Source organism: Tetrao urogallus, assembly GCF_951394365.1.
Source record: "Tetrao urogallus genome assembly, chromosome: 1".
Taxonomy (NCBI): domain Eukaryota; kingdom Metazoa; phylum Chordata; class Aves; order Galliformes; family Phasianidae; genus Tetrao; species Tetrao urogallus.
The window spans coordinates 87,069,784-87,088,408 of NC_136813.1; the positions used below are offsets into that span (position 1 = coordinate 87,069,784).

Genomic DNA, 18,625 nt, shown 5'->3' on the forward strand with positions numbered 1-18,625 from the left:
TCTGCAAAATCATGGCTTTTTGATTATTCTTTGCAGTGAAAAGATAGATACAGACAAGTTCTTTGTAGTAATTCTCTGTGAATTAGTATAGAAATTGATTGAGCATTCTAATTTTGAACACAGGGTGAAGAATATTTTCTACCTGAATATCTTTTTGTCTGATTGTTTACATGATTTAGTTTTCCGTATATTTTTACAACCACCACTGTAGATATTAAGAAGCAGTGAGGTGTTTAACTCTGCCAGCATGGAGAATGACTTTATGTAGTGCCACATTTAATCCCTTTACATATCTGGTGTGTTCTAAAACTCCACTGTGCATACAGACACTTTCAGTCACTCAGATCAGTATTTTTTTTTATTACAGATTTAGAAAGATTGTTTAATGAGGGGTTATTCTTTTAACACTCTTTCAAAATACATCACACACTGTATTGCTCTGGAAAAGGGCTTGTTTATCCACAGACCATACATAAAAGCTGTACCCTGTCAGACCCAAGGGAATAGGTGTTTCCAAGTACCTGCCTATAATAGTGACCAAAAGCAGACTCTTCGGTAGAGTAAAAGACAGCAGCAAGTAAATACCGACTCATTTCCTAGACAAAGTTCCAATCCCCAACAATTTGGAGCTCAGAGATTCATGGAAATATAGAGAATGAGCTGTATTACACGTAGACCCTTACAGAGTCTGACAGGTGAAGAATAGCTGTAGCACATTTTTAAGTTTTAGAATTCTGTATCTGTAAGTGAATGAAAACGCAGTTAGATGTGGTTCCTCCCTTCAAAGAATTAGGTGTTAGACTCCACATCCACCAGACTGTTAAAATAGATGACTGGATTTTCCTAGGTTAGAAAATACTTGGGCACCAAACTTATATTGCAATCCTAAAAATCTCTGCTTTGCTGCCAAGTCCTGGAGGCACTTAATTGCTGTTGGCACTTCAGTTTGTTTTTTTTTCTAAGCTGAAAGTTGAGCTATTATGGTCTACAGATAATCATTTAAAATTCATCGACTAGAAAGAGATAGCATGCTAATCAGCAGTAATTCTTCTTGCCACTGCCAATTGCCCGTCCTATGTTTGGACACTCCATACAGCAGTGCTTCTACATAGAGGAGAATTAATTAGACCAACAAGAAAGAGAGGAGAGATCACCCACGATGAGGCAGAACTCAAGATTAGAGAGAATTCTCCTGAGTGTAAAAAGGCCTGGGTTTCACTTCAGACTTGAAAGATTTTCCTTGCATTTTGTACTAAACTCTCCCTCGTACCAAGGATGAATTCAGAGTTCCCTCTGGACAGGTGAGCAGTACACCTGCAAAGATGTGGAAATGTCCTCCTGCCCTCTGTGGTCCGAACACTCATTTGTGAATGGTCGAATACTTTGCAATAGTGGGGGCGCAGAGTTTCTGCACTGCAGAAAAGCTTCTAGCTCTAACAACGATCCCAAAGTCTGCATCCTCTGAGGAAAATATGTCATTTAATCACTTTGCCTCCTACATCTCTGGTGGGCAGACAAAGGGTGCGATGCATCTACTGGACTTGATTTTATACTGCATTAATTGTGTATGTATCTGATGTATGTATCCAATAATTATTGGATCATTGATTATTGTTTGAAATTGAATCTCATAAGTTCAGTTTTCTACTTGGTCACAGTTTTGCTGTATGATTTTGGACAAGCCCAGTGTAGCCTGACTTTTGAAGGGCAGCATATTTGGTATGCAGATAACGTAGGAGTTTCTGATTCTCTTAATATTTCTGTAGGTTGAGTGAAAACAAGTAGGAGAGTGGTACCTAATCCATGCAGAGACTTTGCAGAGTCTTCGAGAATATCAGCATGGACTTTATCTGCATTTAAGAATCCTAAATGTCTGTGAAAATTTATGTGCTTAATAAGGCACTGTGACTACTATTCTCCACTGATTATATATAGAGACAAGTCTGGCAGCCCTGGGTAGCTTGCCTGATATTTTGCTTCCAGAGTGATTAAATGAGGCACCAGTTGTAGGCTGAATGCATTTCAGCTATCCATCTGTAATCATGGCAGTGGTGCTGCCTCATTTCTGAAAGATAGGGACATTAAAGTCCGTGAGATGCCATAGATAATGATTGTGTTGGGGAGCACAAGAGCAGTGTAACACAGAAGGTGAGAATCAGCCAGAGATAAGCACTTGCGTGCCTTGAAGATCCTCAATGTGTGTGTCACAATTACTGACCATTGAGTGATGAGGAAATTCCTTATAAGAAGGACCTAGGGGAACCTCCCAAACCTGGAATAGTTAGGTGGAGACAGAGGAGGAAGCTCAGGCAAATTACCTAGTAATGTGGGCTCATCCAGCATACATCAAAGTACATTAAACTGCAGTATGGAGGCCCTTACTCAAGAAAGAAGTGAGCTTATCATCAAGCAGCTTAATAGTCCTCTGAAGACTCCATTTATAACAATAATTCATTGCCAAAGGGGAATTAAACTGAGTGATTTACAGCTTCTTTACACCAGAAAATGAGCCTCGCTTGAATTTTAAAGCTCTTTGATACGTGAGTACTTGGATCATACCATTGGCTCATTTAGCTCAACTTTCCTCAGCCACCCTACCTAACCAAGTATTTGGAAGTATTTCTTCTCAAAGGAGTAATTACATCTGAAAGGGCAAAAAGTTCCTGGGTTTTTAGTGCAATCTGAAAATTTCCTGGTGCAAGCTCTGTACTGGAAATGATTATAGCATTCCATTTTACTATGCAGTTTCATTTGCTTTTAGAAGACAGCTTATTTAAGAAGTCATTTTCTGGTACACAAACTTCAAAATGAAATTGTTTCAATTTGCACAACGATAAAGCAATTGGTTTATATTCTTTTGTAGAATATTGCATCAATCAATTAGAAATAATCCATGAATGCAAGCAAGATTTGCAGTTTTACTTTCTCAACATCAATATACTGAAAACCTTTATTTATTTTATGTAATTTGTTAGTATTAATGGAATCCCTAGCAATTTATTTGCTTTTTCATTTATCAATTCTAGTGATATTTGGAATTAATCTAATGAAAAATAATGAAAATTTGAAAAATAATTAGAAATTACAAGACATCATTTTCCTATCAACCTGTTCAATCAGCTACATATTTCACTGCTCACATTTGTGAGGAATGAAAGAAAAGGTCAATTCTACAAACTTTTAATTAATTTCTTTATATTGCAATACTTGAAGAAAACGGCATGAAATTTTCAGATCACTGCTGAAACAAATAGACCAAATCTTTGTGCGTTAATCTACCATAAATTAATACCATATATTTGTTCTGAAGTGGGAAAAATAAGATGTATTATTATTTTGCTGATTATTATTCCATTATTTTTAGTTTAAGCTGGACATATTTCTATTTAGGAAGTCTTCAAGTATCTTTTCAGTCAGGCTAACTCTTAATTTGTTTACCTTTCTTCTGTTTCAGCAAGAATACCAGGACATCAGACACACTTAACAAGCAACAGCAAACACTGAGGATGCATATAGACATTCCCAGAGCACAGCTTCTGATTGAGGAGAGGGACACGATGGAGACCATTGGTAAACTCTTGTTGGGCTTATTTTTACTGGTTAATGTAACAGGCACTTTAGATAGACATCCTTTACCTCACACATTTCTTCTCTCTGCACACATCAAGAAAGAAGAGCTGCAGAGTAATTTGGCACATTTGAAAAATTAACAGTTTTTGTCTCCTCTTTGAATTATCTTCTGCTTTATGTGCTCTCAGTACTATATTTAAAATAATTCAGGACATCAGGAAATTGAAACTAGTGGAAAGAACAGCTTGAAGAAAATGGAGACTGGCAGTTTAATTATTTTCATTTTAATTTCTTTTTTGGCCATGACTAGATGGCAGAATCATAGGCGTTACACAAAAGGAAAATGAAATTCAGAAACTACAACACTGGCATTCAAAGGTTTTGAACAATCATCTCCTTAAGCTTACATACTGCATATTGTATCCACCTTCTTGTATCAAATCATACGATCAATATTTTGATTTGTTTTCAACTTCTGTGTATCTATGCAAAATTCAAGTCAGAATGTTTCAGTTGTCAGAAGACAGTATTTCTCATGTGGCTGTCAAATAGCTGAAGTCCCACGTAAACAGATTCATTTGCTTTTTTCAAACAGTCAAAACACAACATGTTCCTGATCTCATGGCTTTATGGGTACACACTGGAAAGACCCTCCAGAATGACTGATCTTAATGAATTTCCAACTTTCGGGGATCAAAATCTATGCAGAAAAAGAAAATTGATGGTTAAGAATATAACAGTATCCTAGGGACTGTGTAGCTGGAGAAGCCACCATGAACTGGAAGCAGCATCTCTCCATCTCCTACTCATACTCATACTAAGGGAGGGGAAACTTCTTCGGTCCTGTATCCTGTCATACCTGAGGTAGTCTAGCATGGTGGGCAGTTAACAGTGCAGTGGATTTGAAGAAGAGGAGACCTACGCTCAAACTGAGAAACACTTTTTTTTTTAATTTAAGTTTTAATTTAAGTTTACCTATGTTTGCTGTTTTGATGCAGTATATTGTGCCAGACTTCATCCTGAAGACAGTTTTTACTTTTGATTTACAATTTATTGCGAAGCAATACATGGTTGTGGTAGAAAACCATTAGTGCCTTAATTATAGATGTGCAATTTGTGCCTTAGAAATAGCCAGCTCTGCTCAACGTACTCAGGATAAGCAGTCACTTTGGCAGGCTTTGACATAGTTTACTGTGAAGAGGCTTTATTTCCAACCTGAACAAGAGCTCATCTTCTGCCAGACAGAATAATTTGATTTCATAATGTTCTTTCTATTTATGGCCTTCTTTGGGTAAAAAATGCTAGATATGTTTTTGTGCAGAATTGCTGACATTAATAGTGTCTTGTCAACTTAAAACAAAATAAAAAACTTTCAAAAAGACACCACCAACAACAAAAAAAAAAAAAACAGAACACAGGAATGTTTAGAAGTGCATCAACCTCTGCTCAACTGCAAATGCATAGAAGCCCTATTGCTGCCATTGCCTCTAGAAATGCAATATAAAAAAACATAGCATAGCATAGCAATAACTTTTTGCGGATTCTATTACTGCTACAAATGGCTAAGAAGATAAAGAATGCAAAAGAAAATATGATAGCATGTATATAATTGTGCTGTGAGCACAAATTCAGTGGGAATATTATCACTGTAAAGTCTTCTGCAATCAAGAGGATCAAATTTCACTCTGAAGCAAAAGAAATACATTTGGTGGTCACAACTGAGAAGAAAAGTAAGTGCAGTATAGCACTGGCTTTCTGCAGACAGCATGATCTGTGTAGAAATTTGATGAACATATTTTTCTCCACAGAGAGGCAATAAGCAGCCATATACAGCAGTGAAGGTTGATACTCAGTCATTCTTTCTAGTCCTAAGGTCCAGCTTCATCTCACACCTTTTATTTCAGCTGACAGGAAAGCTCACAGTCAGCTGGACTGACTATATTGTGAAAAAATTATATGATTTGCACAAAGCTCCCAGAGTTTTTTTTTCAGACCTATGGTAGGTAGCGAGTTTTGTTGCAGGCAGGACTCTTTGGTTAAGAGAAAGATGGTAGAACTAAGTCTTCAGCTTCCAGAAGAGCAAAACACTGGACTTAAGGATGCTTAGCTGCCTTACAGTAGTATTTCCATTGTCTTTAGCGGGGTACTAAGTTACTTAAATCTAGGAAAATCCCTAAGACAAGTCTTGGGTATTGGTCACCCCTCTGCGATATTCCCTCTGTAGAGAAAAGGCTGACATGTAGAGGATTAGTTAGCAACATTATCTGAAGACCTCTTTTTGGAAAGACATGGGTGATTACACTGAGGACATTAGTAATTATGCAAATGAAAATAAATGAACTGAATATAAGCCTTATGAGGAGTGGCTGTGGGAGCTGGTATTGCTCAGTTTGGAGAAGAGGAAGCTCAGGGGTGATCTTATCGCTATCTTCAGCTACCTGAAGGGAAGTTGTGGTGAAGTGGGAGTTGGCCTTTTCTTCCAAGCAAGTAGCAATAGCACAAGAGGGAATGGCCCCAAGTTGTGCAAGGGGAGATTCAGGTTGGACATTAGGAACTACCTCTATTCCAAGAGAGTGGTGAGGCAGTGGCACAGGCTGCTCAGGGAGGTGGTGGAATCACTGTCCTTGAAGGTGTTCAAGAAACATGTAGATGTTGAACTGAGGGACATGGTTTAGTGGGAAACATTGGTGGTAGGTGAATGGTTGGACTGGATGATCTTAGAGGTCATTTCCGACCTTGATGATTCTATGATTCTATGAACATATTGCTGAAGGTATCAGCTGAGCCCTCCAAAAATGAAGGGCAAGAGGGCAGCGTTCAAAAGATGGAAGAGAAGGAATTATGGCCAAAAATATTTATACAAAATTGAGCTTTAGAAGAATGCTTAATGGCCTGTCTTGGTTGCACAACTCCAAAATTAAATAAAATGAGGAAAAATACACTTATTCTTTATTTTTTTGTGAACTTTGAAATTTAATCTAGAAGCTCCCAAGCTGCTGTGCACACTTCAAAACCATCTTCAGCCCTGAACAGAGGTGAGAGCTTCCACTGTCTTTGGTGAAGCCCAGCTGAAAATAAGTTTGGGAACTTACACTAAAGCTATTATGTGAACAAAAATGAAATACATTTTTCAAAATCTGATGGGTACTTTTTCTTGCAGATGACAGATCCACGGTTCTACTAACTGATGCTGACTTTGGAGAGACATCTAAGCAAAAATCACTGACTGTCACCCACACTGTACATTACCAGTCTGTGTCACAAGCTACAGGACCACTGGTGGATGTTTCTGATGCCCGGCCAGGAACAAGTAAGTATATAAGAGAGTATGTTATCTGGGGAGTAGAAGGTGGTAAGAAAATGAATATGGTGCTCCTGCCTCTTCATGGGGTTTTCTCTGAAAGCTGAGAGAAGTCTATGTAGGTTAGGAGAGAACATTTCTTATACAATTGAATTTAATGATTTAATATGGTAAAAATTGTGTATGTATCTGAAATGCATGTGTAATTCGAAATAGTTCATACTTGGTTTTAATAAAACCAAATGCATGGTATATTTTAATTTCTAAAATGGATTGAGTAAATTAACTTAATGGCTTTTAATGCCTAATTTATATTTTTTTTTAGTGAACAATCTATATTGTATTTCAAAATAAGTCCTCTTTCCTTACCTCTCTGTCAGGGAAGAAATGAATTTCTCATTATTGCTTTTCTGAAAAAGTCATATTTCCAGTTTTAGTTATTATGGTGAATTATTTTTTCCCAGATATCTTCATGCTGAGTTATTCTTACAGTGATTAAAAGCTATAATAAATTAATACACTTCTGAAAATCCTCCTTCTTAATTTTTCTCATGAATGTATTCCATATCTATGCAAATGGAAAAGAAATTGACCAGATTGATGGAATGTATATAAACTATGAACATTACAGAAATACAGTTCTCTAGCAGCATGCGATCTCTGAAATCTCTTGGATTATTTTCATCCCCTGACAGTTTCAGAATTTGTTTACTTGGTGAGTCCAGTGAACATAAATGCTGAAAATTAATTTGTGCCTTACTTAAAATGAAGACTATTTAAGAAATCTTCATATCATCTTTATTACCACACCAGTCTTTATAGATGACAGCTGTTGTAGTCCTGACCTTGCTGATTTTCTAATTCTGTTAGTTTTAAGATATGGTTCATTATTTCTTGAGAATTAGATTAGTACCATCATGTAGAATTCCTTCTTTGTTTATGGAGAGTTATGACATTTGCATTAGGAAACTCAAGATACTTTTATTTTTCTTCTGGAACCAATCTTTTCTCCCTCCTTTGGTCCATGTACATTGTGGCAAACCTACCCAGTAAGAGCAAAAAAAATCATCCAGATTTCTGTCAAATGGATTGATCAAATTTGGATGAGTAACCAGTTTGCAGGTCCATTCTTTTTCCTGTCTTTTCTAATAAGGAAAAACGTATCACCCCAAGATTACCTGCCTATCCCATGGCACAGCAGTCGATAGCACTGGCTTCTTCCATTCCTCATTTCTTTATGTGTAGTTATGTGCTTCAGTCCACTGGATACAGGGAGAAACTTCCTTCAAATTGAACTGGTGCTTAACTCGTAAGTAGGAGCATTATCGGTGTTCAACCCAGCAAGAGAAATTCATCAACACTTTTGTTATTTGGTAAAGACCTGATTGCAGTGCACAGAGCTGGACTTGAGACGTTAATGTAGCTTTGAGAGAAACTACTACAGTATTTGTAAAGCTGCTTGTGCAGGAACACATGGCTCAGGTTGCAGACGTGCCTATCTGAGCACACTCACGTCCAGCGGTCGCCAAATTTTCCCTTACAGCTATTTCCAAATTGATGCGTAGCTCTTTTATGCTTACGAACCTTTTTGTTTCATGAACCTTTTTGTTGCTCACCTCAGCATTCTGCACTTTGTTTCAGTATGTGACAGCAGTGGTATCTTAACAGCTGGGGCACCAGATGCCTTCTGTTTTCCATCACACAGGCAGTGGAGCTTGCTGAGTCCTGACTACAAAGTCCCTTCTGCAGACACGCTGCTCGGCACATGCTCAGCAGAACTAGTGCTGACCTCCTGCATGGCAGCAGCAAGCTCTCCCACCCTCCTCCATAGGTGAACTCCTAATGAGTTAGAGCATCAGAGAATGATTGAGGTTGGATGGGAGTTCTGGAAGAACCCCAGCTCCAGCAGGGACAGTCAGATCAGGGTGCCCATGACTATGTGCAGGCGGCTTCTGAAGATCTCCAAGCAGAAAATTCCACAGTTTCTGGTCAGACAGTGCCAGTGCTTGGGTACCCTCACAGCACAGAAGTGCTTCCTAATGGCCAGACACAACCTCTTTTGCTCCAGTTTGATCCCATTGCCTATTGTCTTGACACTGGGCACTACTGGAAAGAGCCTGGCTTTGTTTTCTCTATTCCTCTGACAATATATTGATGATAACCCTCCCCACCATGCCTTCTCTATCCCAAATGGAACAGTCCCAGCACCATCCTCTGTGCTTTCCCACCAGCACTCTCCTGTCCTTTGTGACTTCCCTTGCTTCTGGCCATGCAGCAGCCACATGCCAACTTTCCACAGCTACTACTACCAATGTTTCATACTGACAGACTACATTGGGCGTGTTGTGCCAAGTGTGCTTTTGGATGCTATCCATGTGAAGCTGTTATGTGCTGCAGAACCATCAGGATCAATTATCAATGGCGCTAAGTTCATATTTTTCCACTGCTGCTGGGGGAGGAAGATGTGAAATGTGAGACAGAACAAACCATAAATGGTCTGTTACTTCTTTACATATTCTTACTGAGAATCCTTAGGCAGAAGAAATGTTCAGAGTCATTATCTGGGTCTTGTTGGTTTTATTTTTTTTAAATTGCTTCTGCTAAAGTCTGTTACCTCAAAGACTGACAAGTGCACCATTTGAATGTCAAAGAACATTTGCATAGATTTGAATTTTTCATTTCTAATATCTTTTCTCTCTACTGTTAGTAATATCACTTCAAAAGCTGGTAAGAGAATTTTTTTTCAGTGCTGATTTAGTAACTTTCTTTTTGCTTAATAATGTTTTTTCTATTCCACTTGCTTTCTTAGGTACCAGAATCACTTTTACAGAAGAATTATTTGTTAACGAAGTCGTAGAGGTTGATTTTGGTTAATAATTCATTTTCACTCTGTTGGTCAACAGATTTTCTCTTGGGCAATAGATAGATAGATGGATGGATAGATAGAGAAATATTGCTGAGCTTACATAAGTAGCAGTAACTCCTTGATAATGAACAATTATTTCAAATTGAATGAATTAAATTAATGAATTAATTCATTTTCTACAAAAATGTTACATATGCTTTATTAACCAACATGAGTCGCCAGTCCCTTCTGAGAGGAATTGTTTCCTTCTCTATTCAATAACAAAGACCTCTCTCTGTTACCTATTGCAGATCCTACCACAAGGAGGAGTGCCAAAACAGGACCCACCGCTCGCAACCGCTATGCTAGTCAGTGGACCCTCAACAGACCTCACCCCACCATATCAGCTCATACCCTCACCACAGACTGGAGGCTGCCCACTCCCAGGCCAACAGGATCTGTGGACAAGGAAAGCGATAGCTACAGTGTCAGCCCCTCCCAGGACACAGGTATGGGGCTAGCTGCAATAGCATTCTTGGTCCATTACGTATTTCATTTGGTGCTTAGGTGCTGTTATTTATTCCTTGTTAGGGTGTTTTTTTCAGTAGGACAACTCCATATAGTCCTAGTGAAAACAAATATTGTTACTTTAGTTTCTCATGCTACATGCATAATAGAATTCTTTGAAAGCGATGGTAGTAATTCTTCTGGTTGCCAAAGCTCTGTATTTCCCGTGTCTGAAGGAAAAAGTAGAGGAAAAAGAAGGAAAAAGTAGAACTTGCTGCTACCTCAAAGACTGACAGACAGGGAAATACTGTAACAGACAGTAGAAATGGCATTGACCAGGAAGGGACAGTATTAGCAAGCAAGAGTACAAATTGGTCAGAGGTGGAGATGTTTTAAGACTTGAGCTACACCCCACAAGGTAAGGGGTTTTTTTTCTGTTTGTTTGGTTTTTTTTCTTTTTTTTTTCCCCAGCCATGTAATATGTTTGTAAGGATAGTCTAAGCTGAAAATAAAAGGAGAGAGGAGCATCTGCAATTTGAGTCCAAACCAAAACCCTTACATAATGCTAAATATTGTAGCATCTAGCTCTGAGTTTCCTGAGAAACAACATAGTTTTTGTTCCTCTAGATGTAAGTGGGGAGAAACTTAATACACATTATGCCCGTCTTCATTTCCTCTTGATGTATTGACATTATAAATTGAATTTTAATGGAAAATAAAGCTATCTCCTTCTGCCTTACTCCGAACCAATCACAAAATTACAGGGAAAATGAATGAATAAATGATCATACAGAAGAATAGTTAGGAAGCAAATCTAATAAAGGTTACATTTGAAAAAAAAAGTATAATATTTTTCAAATGTAGACCTGACAGAAATGAATCTGGGCATGTTCTGGCCTCCTCAGGAGAATTGCGTATCTCCTCTCCTGATTTGGGAGAAAAAATGTGGGTCATGTAACAGAACTGTGTATTAGAGAGAGAAAGAAGTAGATGCAACTGGCCATTGAAGAAAAAAAAAACCCCACCAATATTACCTCTATAAGGACAGGGATCTGATTTCTCTTGCATCCAGTAGGTTGAAATTCTCATCTCTTCAGAATTCATTCTCTTAAACTTGCAGACCAGTATGTTGTCTTCACAGAGTAATGGCACTCAGCAGATATCTCCAGCCAACTAACAGACTTCTCATTGATTTCTTCAGGTAGAAGGATCCTGAGTCTTTAAAAATTGGTTCTAACAGCTTTATATAATAATAATATAAATAATAATAATATAAAAAGCAGGTGTTGTCTCAGAAACTCTTACTATAGACAGTCCAGATTTCAGGTGTGCTTGTTGTCACCCACAGTTATTTTCCAATGAGCATGACCAAGGCAGGAAATTCAATTTGCTGTCTAGTTTAATTGACAAACTACATGCAATTCTGTAAACAGACTTCATAGCCTATGTTTTAGCATCACTACTTTCCTACTCCTTGTCTGCCCTTGAATGCACAGTGATTTATGTAATTGATCTTGAGCTTTAGATCATGTACAAGAAAGGATTCCTTGCGGCAAAATGTAGCTGTACTATGCTTCTTCATCTCTCGGGAAAGAAGAGAATCAGTGCAACATAAGTACTTCAGATGTTTAAAATTACCAAGTAAACCCAAGTAAACCACATGATATATGTAGCCAAATCATGTTTTCAGTAATCAATAGAACTAATGTACATCTTTGATCACTTTTCCAATGCTGTGTTCAGATTTTTTGAATCCAGTTGATGTCACTGATATTTGGCAGAATTTATCATTTCATGTCAAAATGATTCCAGCTTTACGAAGTAGTAGTTTTTAATCTTTGTAGAAATGTCTTGCAGCAATTCATACCTGTAACTAATTTCAGGTATTCTAATTAGGGGCCGTTATATTTTTTCCGATGTAATTAAACTTCTTATTCACCCTGGGCTTGGATGAACTTTCATCATATCTAAAGTAGATGTAAAGTAAATGTTCAAGCAAGCCTTCCTGGAATATCTGTCCCAGGGTTTGGAATATGAGAGTCTGTGAGTCCTAAACCTCATGGATCAAACTGGGAGCACTGCATGTAAATAACACCAGCATCTTTACAGATACGGCTTCAGACCACTGGGAAACTGCAACCTTCCAGGAGTTTCCAGTTGATGAGAAATTTGAAAAGACATTGTTTAGGTCTGATTTACAAAACAAATGTGAAAAATAGAATGATGTTTCTGGGCAAGGGAGTGGGAAGTGAATTAAAAAAGAAAAGCTTTATTGAAGTTCTGGCCAGCTCAAAATTTTAAGCAAGTTACAGCATATTGTTGAAACGCTTGTCATTTTAAATAGTGCATGGTCTTGTTTGTAAGTAGCAGGACTGTTCTTTTTGTGCAGTGAAAAACTGATGCAAGGACTCTAGCATACAATAAAAAGATGAAGATCTGCAGTAACAACACAATCCTCTAGCTGCTATAGGATTCCCATTTCTATGAATTAGCTATTACATTAAGCCTGTTTATTGAACATCACCAGTAATGTCTGGAACTGTACAGATCTTCTAAGAAAACATGACCTCTGCCCAAGGAGTTTTTGAAAGTTCTCTTCTAGCCTACAGAAATAGAAGTATGATGGTTGCAGCTGACCAGAGATTTGACCCCATAATGAGGCAGAAACCACTGCTATGTTTCCAGAATGTCAGAACAGGTTCTAGGTCACAACAGGTCATGTGTCAAATATGAAGTCCCCATTAACTTCAGCAACACTGAAAAAAGTATTTGAATGACTGCAGGTTGATAGCTACTGAAGAGTATTGCTTTCTTAAGACCATTTCTTCTGTATGAAAGGAGTCAGTATTTCAACTGGTGTCTAAACTGAACATAGGTGTCTCAGAGTCACTGTCTTTATATTTGGCCTTTGTTCTCAGGGATTTTTCAAAAAATAGTATAAGCATGAAACAGATGTAGAAAGACTCTTTTCTCCCTCAGATGTCACCCCTCAGAAGTATCTCAGATTCATTAAAAGGATAATGTTAAGAGACTACTAGTTTCGCTAAATCTGTTCTCTGAGTTTCTAACATTTTTTAAGGCATTTAACTTTTAGAGAAATTATTTTTGTACATATATATTAAAAAAAAACCTTTCCCATGCTTTAAAGGTTATTTCTTCTAAACTACCAAGTTGGTACTAAATCACATAAGGCTGCTAGCAGAGTAAGACTTTGCTTTATATTTTCTGTAGTTATCAAGCTACTGACTAAAAATTGTGCAGACATTTACAGTGAAGTGAACTAATTCAAATCACCTTGATCATTTCAAAGGTTCTGCCTTTTATTAAGAAGCACTGTTGTGCTCTTCTCTTTTATTTGAAAAAGGATTTTGCAGGTGTTTTCTTTCTCTCATTATTCATGTTTCTGGTGTACAGATCGAGCAAGAAGCAGCATGGTCTCCACAGAAAGTGCCTCCTCAACATATGAAGAGCTAGCAAGAGCATATGAGCATGCAAAAATGGAAGAGCAGCTGAGACATGCCAAGTTCACCATTACAGAATGCTTCATATCAGACACATCGTCAGAGCAGCTCACGGCAGGGACTAATGACTACACAGACAGTCTGACCTCAAGCACGCCGTCAGAGTCGGGGATTTGCAGGTTTACTGCATCCCCTCCCAAACCTCAGGATGGAGGGCGAGTGATGAACATGGCCGTTCCAAAGGCACATCGGCCAGGTGAGATGGTAGAGGTAACATTTCAGTTCTTGAGGCGAGCATTTCACTCTGTGCCTAGGCTGGTTAACAGGACGGGTACTTCACAGGAAAGAAAGAAGGCTCACAATATATCCTGTAAGTATTTAGAGATAATTGCTTTTTATCCCAGTTAATATAACATTTGAGTAAAATCTGTTCTCTCATATGCTCGTAGTAAAAGGAGCTTGGAAATTTAGGAATAGAGAGACACAGTCTAGGCCATTAAATTCACTCCCCTACAGCTGCAGCCATCAGGCAAATAAACCCTTCTGGGCGAAAAAATACCATATGCCCATCTCCAACTCAAGCCACCCACTAATAAAACATGTCTTACAGCGATAATTTCTGCGTGCGAGCAAAATTTGCTATCACAACAATTCAGGAAGACAGATTGTAGAAGATGCACTATCCCTGCTGCCCTGTTGCTTGTTGAGGATGTAATATCCCTTTGGTAATGCTATTGAGCTGTTATGCTCTCTTTGACATTTCCAAATATCAAGTTAGGATTATCTAAAGGGGGGAAAATAAAAACAAACGAAAAAAATAAATACAGTGCAAGAGCTCAAGGGATATAGAACTTCATACCTTCAGACAAATTTAAACCCCACTCCAGCTTCTTACTGACGGAAGGTACCTTAGAGACATCTGTTTATAAGGCTCAATCATATTTCCACTTCAAAAAGAATGCTGCTTCTAGTGATAATCTAGTGCCCAACAGCATAGGTAGATTATTTGTGATACTCTGAGATCAAGTATGTTATTAAATCCTCTCAGAAAATATGTGACTTTTGTTGTAGAATACATTATGTGACCTTGGGAAGAAGGATTCTAACTGGGAAAAACACAGTTCTATTTTTGTGCTTACTGAAAACATTATCTATTTTATTTTATTTATTATTGCATATACATTTGCCACTGTGGGTGAAGCTACTTATATACACAGAAAGTAAGCAGTAGTTCTGATACATGTGAAAAAGAATAGTGAGTAGATTGTGATCTTTTGCTTAATGTACACTTTAAATGAAAGTAGTTGTTCTGGCGACAGAGGAATGGAAGACAGACAGTAGCACCAGCACCAGGAAGGTCATTCAAAAGCAGAACCTGACACTGCTAGAAGAGCATTAAGGATTTTGAAAGGGAAGGCTAAAAGTAGAACATGGGAAGAATAAAACCAAGCAGAAGGTAGGAAGTTATAATAGACAAGGCAGGAAATTACTGTATCGTACAGACAGATAAGAGGGAAAATAAGGAGGAAATAATATAGTGAGAGAAATGGCTGATTTCTCTGTAGTCACAGAGCAGAACTGCAAACCTAGGAGCTGAAAAAATAGATAAAGATAGAAATAATTTTCATTTCTTTCTATTAAAAAGAAAAGATATTTGTACTTGCTCTGCTGAAGGGAACCATCTACATTCACAAAACCACAATTCTCTCCTCCCAGTTAGTCAGCAAACATTCTTATAATTATTTAACAAATAATTTACTTTCTTCCTTTTCTGTTCCATATGCATTATTTATGTATACTTAGTATTTGGAGTTATTCGAATATATTCACATAAAGAAGATTTTTTAAGGGTATACAGCACTAAAATTCATTCCCTGGACTTGAGTAAAAAGCTTCTGTGTTTGAAAAATAATCATAGGCCCTCTAGTGAACTACAGACCTGTATAATCTTTGAGTTGAAATGGTTTGAATTTGAACCTCTTTTACCTGTTTGGCTTTATGCGTTACTTTGCAGTAAGAAAATGATATATACTGTGGACTGAATTATTAGTTGCAAAATCTTGAAAATAAATTGAATGTTCCAGTGGAGCAACTTAAATATTGGCCCATAAATATAAGCTATTAAAGGATACTTTATGAAGAACTTTAAATAAAACATGTAAGTAAAGAGAATTTTTAGTAGTAATACAAACCAATATGTTTAGTGCAAAAACCAGTCAGGGAAAACTTATGAAACATATTTATTCTTTCAGTCACCATTTCAGAAATTCTGCATAAGTTCTTACTAATACAACTATAATTAATCAAAGAAACCTGTATGTTTGCAAACCATTTTCATTTAGAAATTGAATCAAAATATTTGTCTTCATTCATCTTCAATTAGATTTGCTAGTTCATCAAATGTCTAGGCAAGCATAATAATTGATCATTTCTAGAACTATAACTATGAATTACAAATGTCTTTTCAGAACTTCTACACAACTACTCTATTTCCACAATTAGTAATGCATAATGTTTGGCTGCCTCATGTTCTAGCTCACTTTAAGTCTTCTGATAGACCTTTTCCATTCCAGTCAGCAGCTAATGCAGATACACACTCAGGTTAGCAATCAGAACCACTTCCAACTTCTGTATTTCTGCTCCTCTTTCCTGACATTTAATTTACAGAAACAAGAGTCAGTTTCATGAAGTCAGCTCAGACATGGGAGCTAAAAGTACCATAATTTGCCACAAAAAAGTAATCATATGTTTATTAAAAAAAAATAGAGTAATATGGCTACTGTTGTGTTAACTGACCAAAAATGGAACTATTTTGTTATACTGAATTGGAGACATGCACCAGGACTTCAGAAGGATCTGAATATTTGGCATGGTTATTCTTTTATAATTCAGACAGCCAAACATATTGTGCTGTAGTCCATGTCCTTGTGTATCAGCAAAACTTACTGCACCACAAAATCACAAAATGATTGAGGTTGGAAAGGGACCTCTGGAGGTCATCTTGTCCAACCCCATGCTCAAACATGGCACATTTGGGCCACTTGTTGAGAACCATTTCCAGGCAGCTTCTGAAGGTCTCCAAGGAGGAGACTCCACAGCTTCTAGACAGCCTGTGCTGGTGCTCCATTAACTGCACGGTAAAGACATGCTTACTGGTGTTTGGTCAGTCCTCAAGAAGCTGGCACTCTGGGCAGTGAACTTAACATTATGCTATGCTAGATCCTTCCAGATCAAGATTGAGGCACCCTGTCATATTAATAGTCAGAGGTTTCAACAGCTGTTCTCCTAAGTTTACCTGGGAGGTTAACAAATGAGTCAGTCCTTTGTCCTCCAAAGTTGTCATTCAAACATTGCATTCAGAAACTGGGTGGGACAGAAATTAGAAAGAAATATACTCTGTTCCTTCCCTCCCACTGTGCCAAAGCCTGTAATGTAAAAAGGTGGAAGATAACTGTAGCAGTTGAAAAAGGTTTCTAATATTGTTTTTCCTTTCTATTTCAAACAATATTAACCACAAATCGAGTTATCAAGACAGTTATTATTAACTGTAATAAAGACAGCAGTAGTAATGTTTATTAAAAATATATTTCTTTTATATCTTTAAATCTCGGTAATAGCCTCAGACAAGAAGCTTTTTTTTTTTTTTCCTTTTACAATTAAATTATTGGACTTACTAACTGGGCGATCTTTTGATATGTCTGTGCTTTCCCAGTTCTATGAATATCTCTTTGTAGTCAGATCACTTGCTTACATCCTCTGGTAATGGAATTCATTCTTAGAAGAAATAACTGCTGACCAGCACTTGAACAGGAGATGTCTAGAAAATTTCAAGTCTCTTGATGAAAGTTGTCTACCATCACAAAATAAACAGAAGCTCATTTAGACAGTCTTTCTTCCCTTCCTGTTTGGACATCCTCTTTATTTATGAACCTTGAAGGACAAACAACATCTCAGATGTGCATTTAGAGAGAAGATTTCATTCACTGGGTATATCAGACCAGAAGATTTAAAAATCCATTTAAAGGACCTCAAGAATAAACTCTCAGACCCTTCTCTACAAATGGCAGAAGGGAGTCAGTTGGGAAAGAAATCTACATAGGGGTGTGGAAAACAGAAAACAGAAAAATAAAAATTGAAACTGATTCCACAGACATGAAGATGGCAAGAAAAATATTACTCCATGGGAAAGCTGAATGCTTTAATGTGTCCCAGGAACTGCACAAAGCAGGAACGCAAGTTTTCTAAGCCCTCACTTGAAGGGAAGTATGTTCCTCTTGCGGTCCAAATTTCTTCAGCTGAGCATCTAAGTCAAGCAACATGAGTACTTGGCTTGCTGCACATTTAGTAGAAAAGGCATGAACACTGAAGTTCTTTCAGTATTCGAGATACTTTAAGATACCTTAATTAGCGTTGTTGGTCCAATTAACAAATTTCTTGCTGCTCTGACTAATCCTGCAGACTTTAATGGCAACACCTTAGCTTAGAGACAATCGTTAAGCTACAGAATGAAAATACTTTATTGAATAATTGTCTGAAGGCATCCCTTAAATAGAGACTGGACTTCATCCACATTGCATAAATGCAGTTTTAAACAACTCAGAGCAAGGTAAACTTTATGGACAAGACAAAAATCTTCTTTTCTAGTACTCAATCACTACAGCTAAAATAAGCTGCTTAGCATAGTAAGGAAAATATGAAGTATGCAACAACAGAACAGCGTATTTCCTATGTAAGCCTTGTAATCCAAGATAAAAAGATGTGAACTTTTTTCCACTGATCTATGAGTTGAAGGGTGAAGGAGTTATTTCCTTCTTCCACATGATGAATACATGTGTAACATAGCTAGAGAATCTATTTAGAGACTTGCTTTCTATGGAAAAGATGCTGACAACGCTCTGTGAGCCGCAGCAGTAACTGAATTCAATACAAGTTCAGCCACTG

The 18,625-nt window shown here is 37.5% G+C and overlaps 1 protein-coding gene across 1 annotated transcript in view; it reads left to right on the forward strand.

The window, feature by feature from the left end:
• DSCAM (DS cell adhesion molecule) overlaps positions 1–18,625 on the forward strand; it is a gene marked incomplete at both ends in the record, with an annotated part of 449,568 nt that overhangs the window by 420,556 nt on the left and 10,387 nt on the right. The window contains 4 exons of the mRNA XM_079539395.1: positions 3,455–3,570; positions 6,731–6,880; positions 10,028–10,225; positions 13,638–13,940. Coding sequence (XP_079395521.1) covers positions 3,455–3,570; positions 6,731–6,880; positions 10,028–10,225; positions 13,638–13,940 — 767 coding nt within the window. The remainder of the gene's footprint in view (positions 1–3,454; positions 3,571–6,730; positions 6,881–10,027; positions 10,226–13,637; positions 13,941–18,625) is intronic.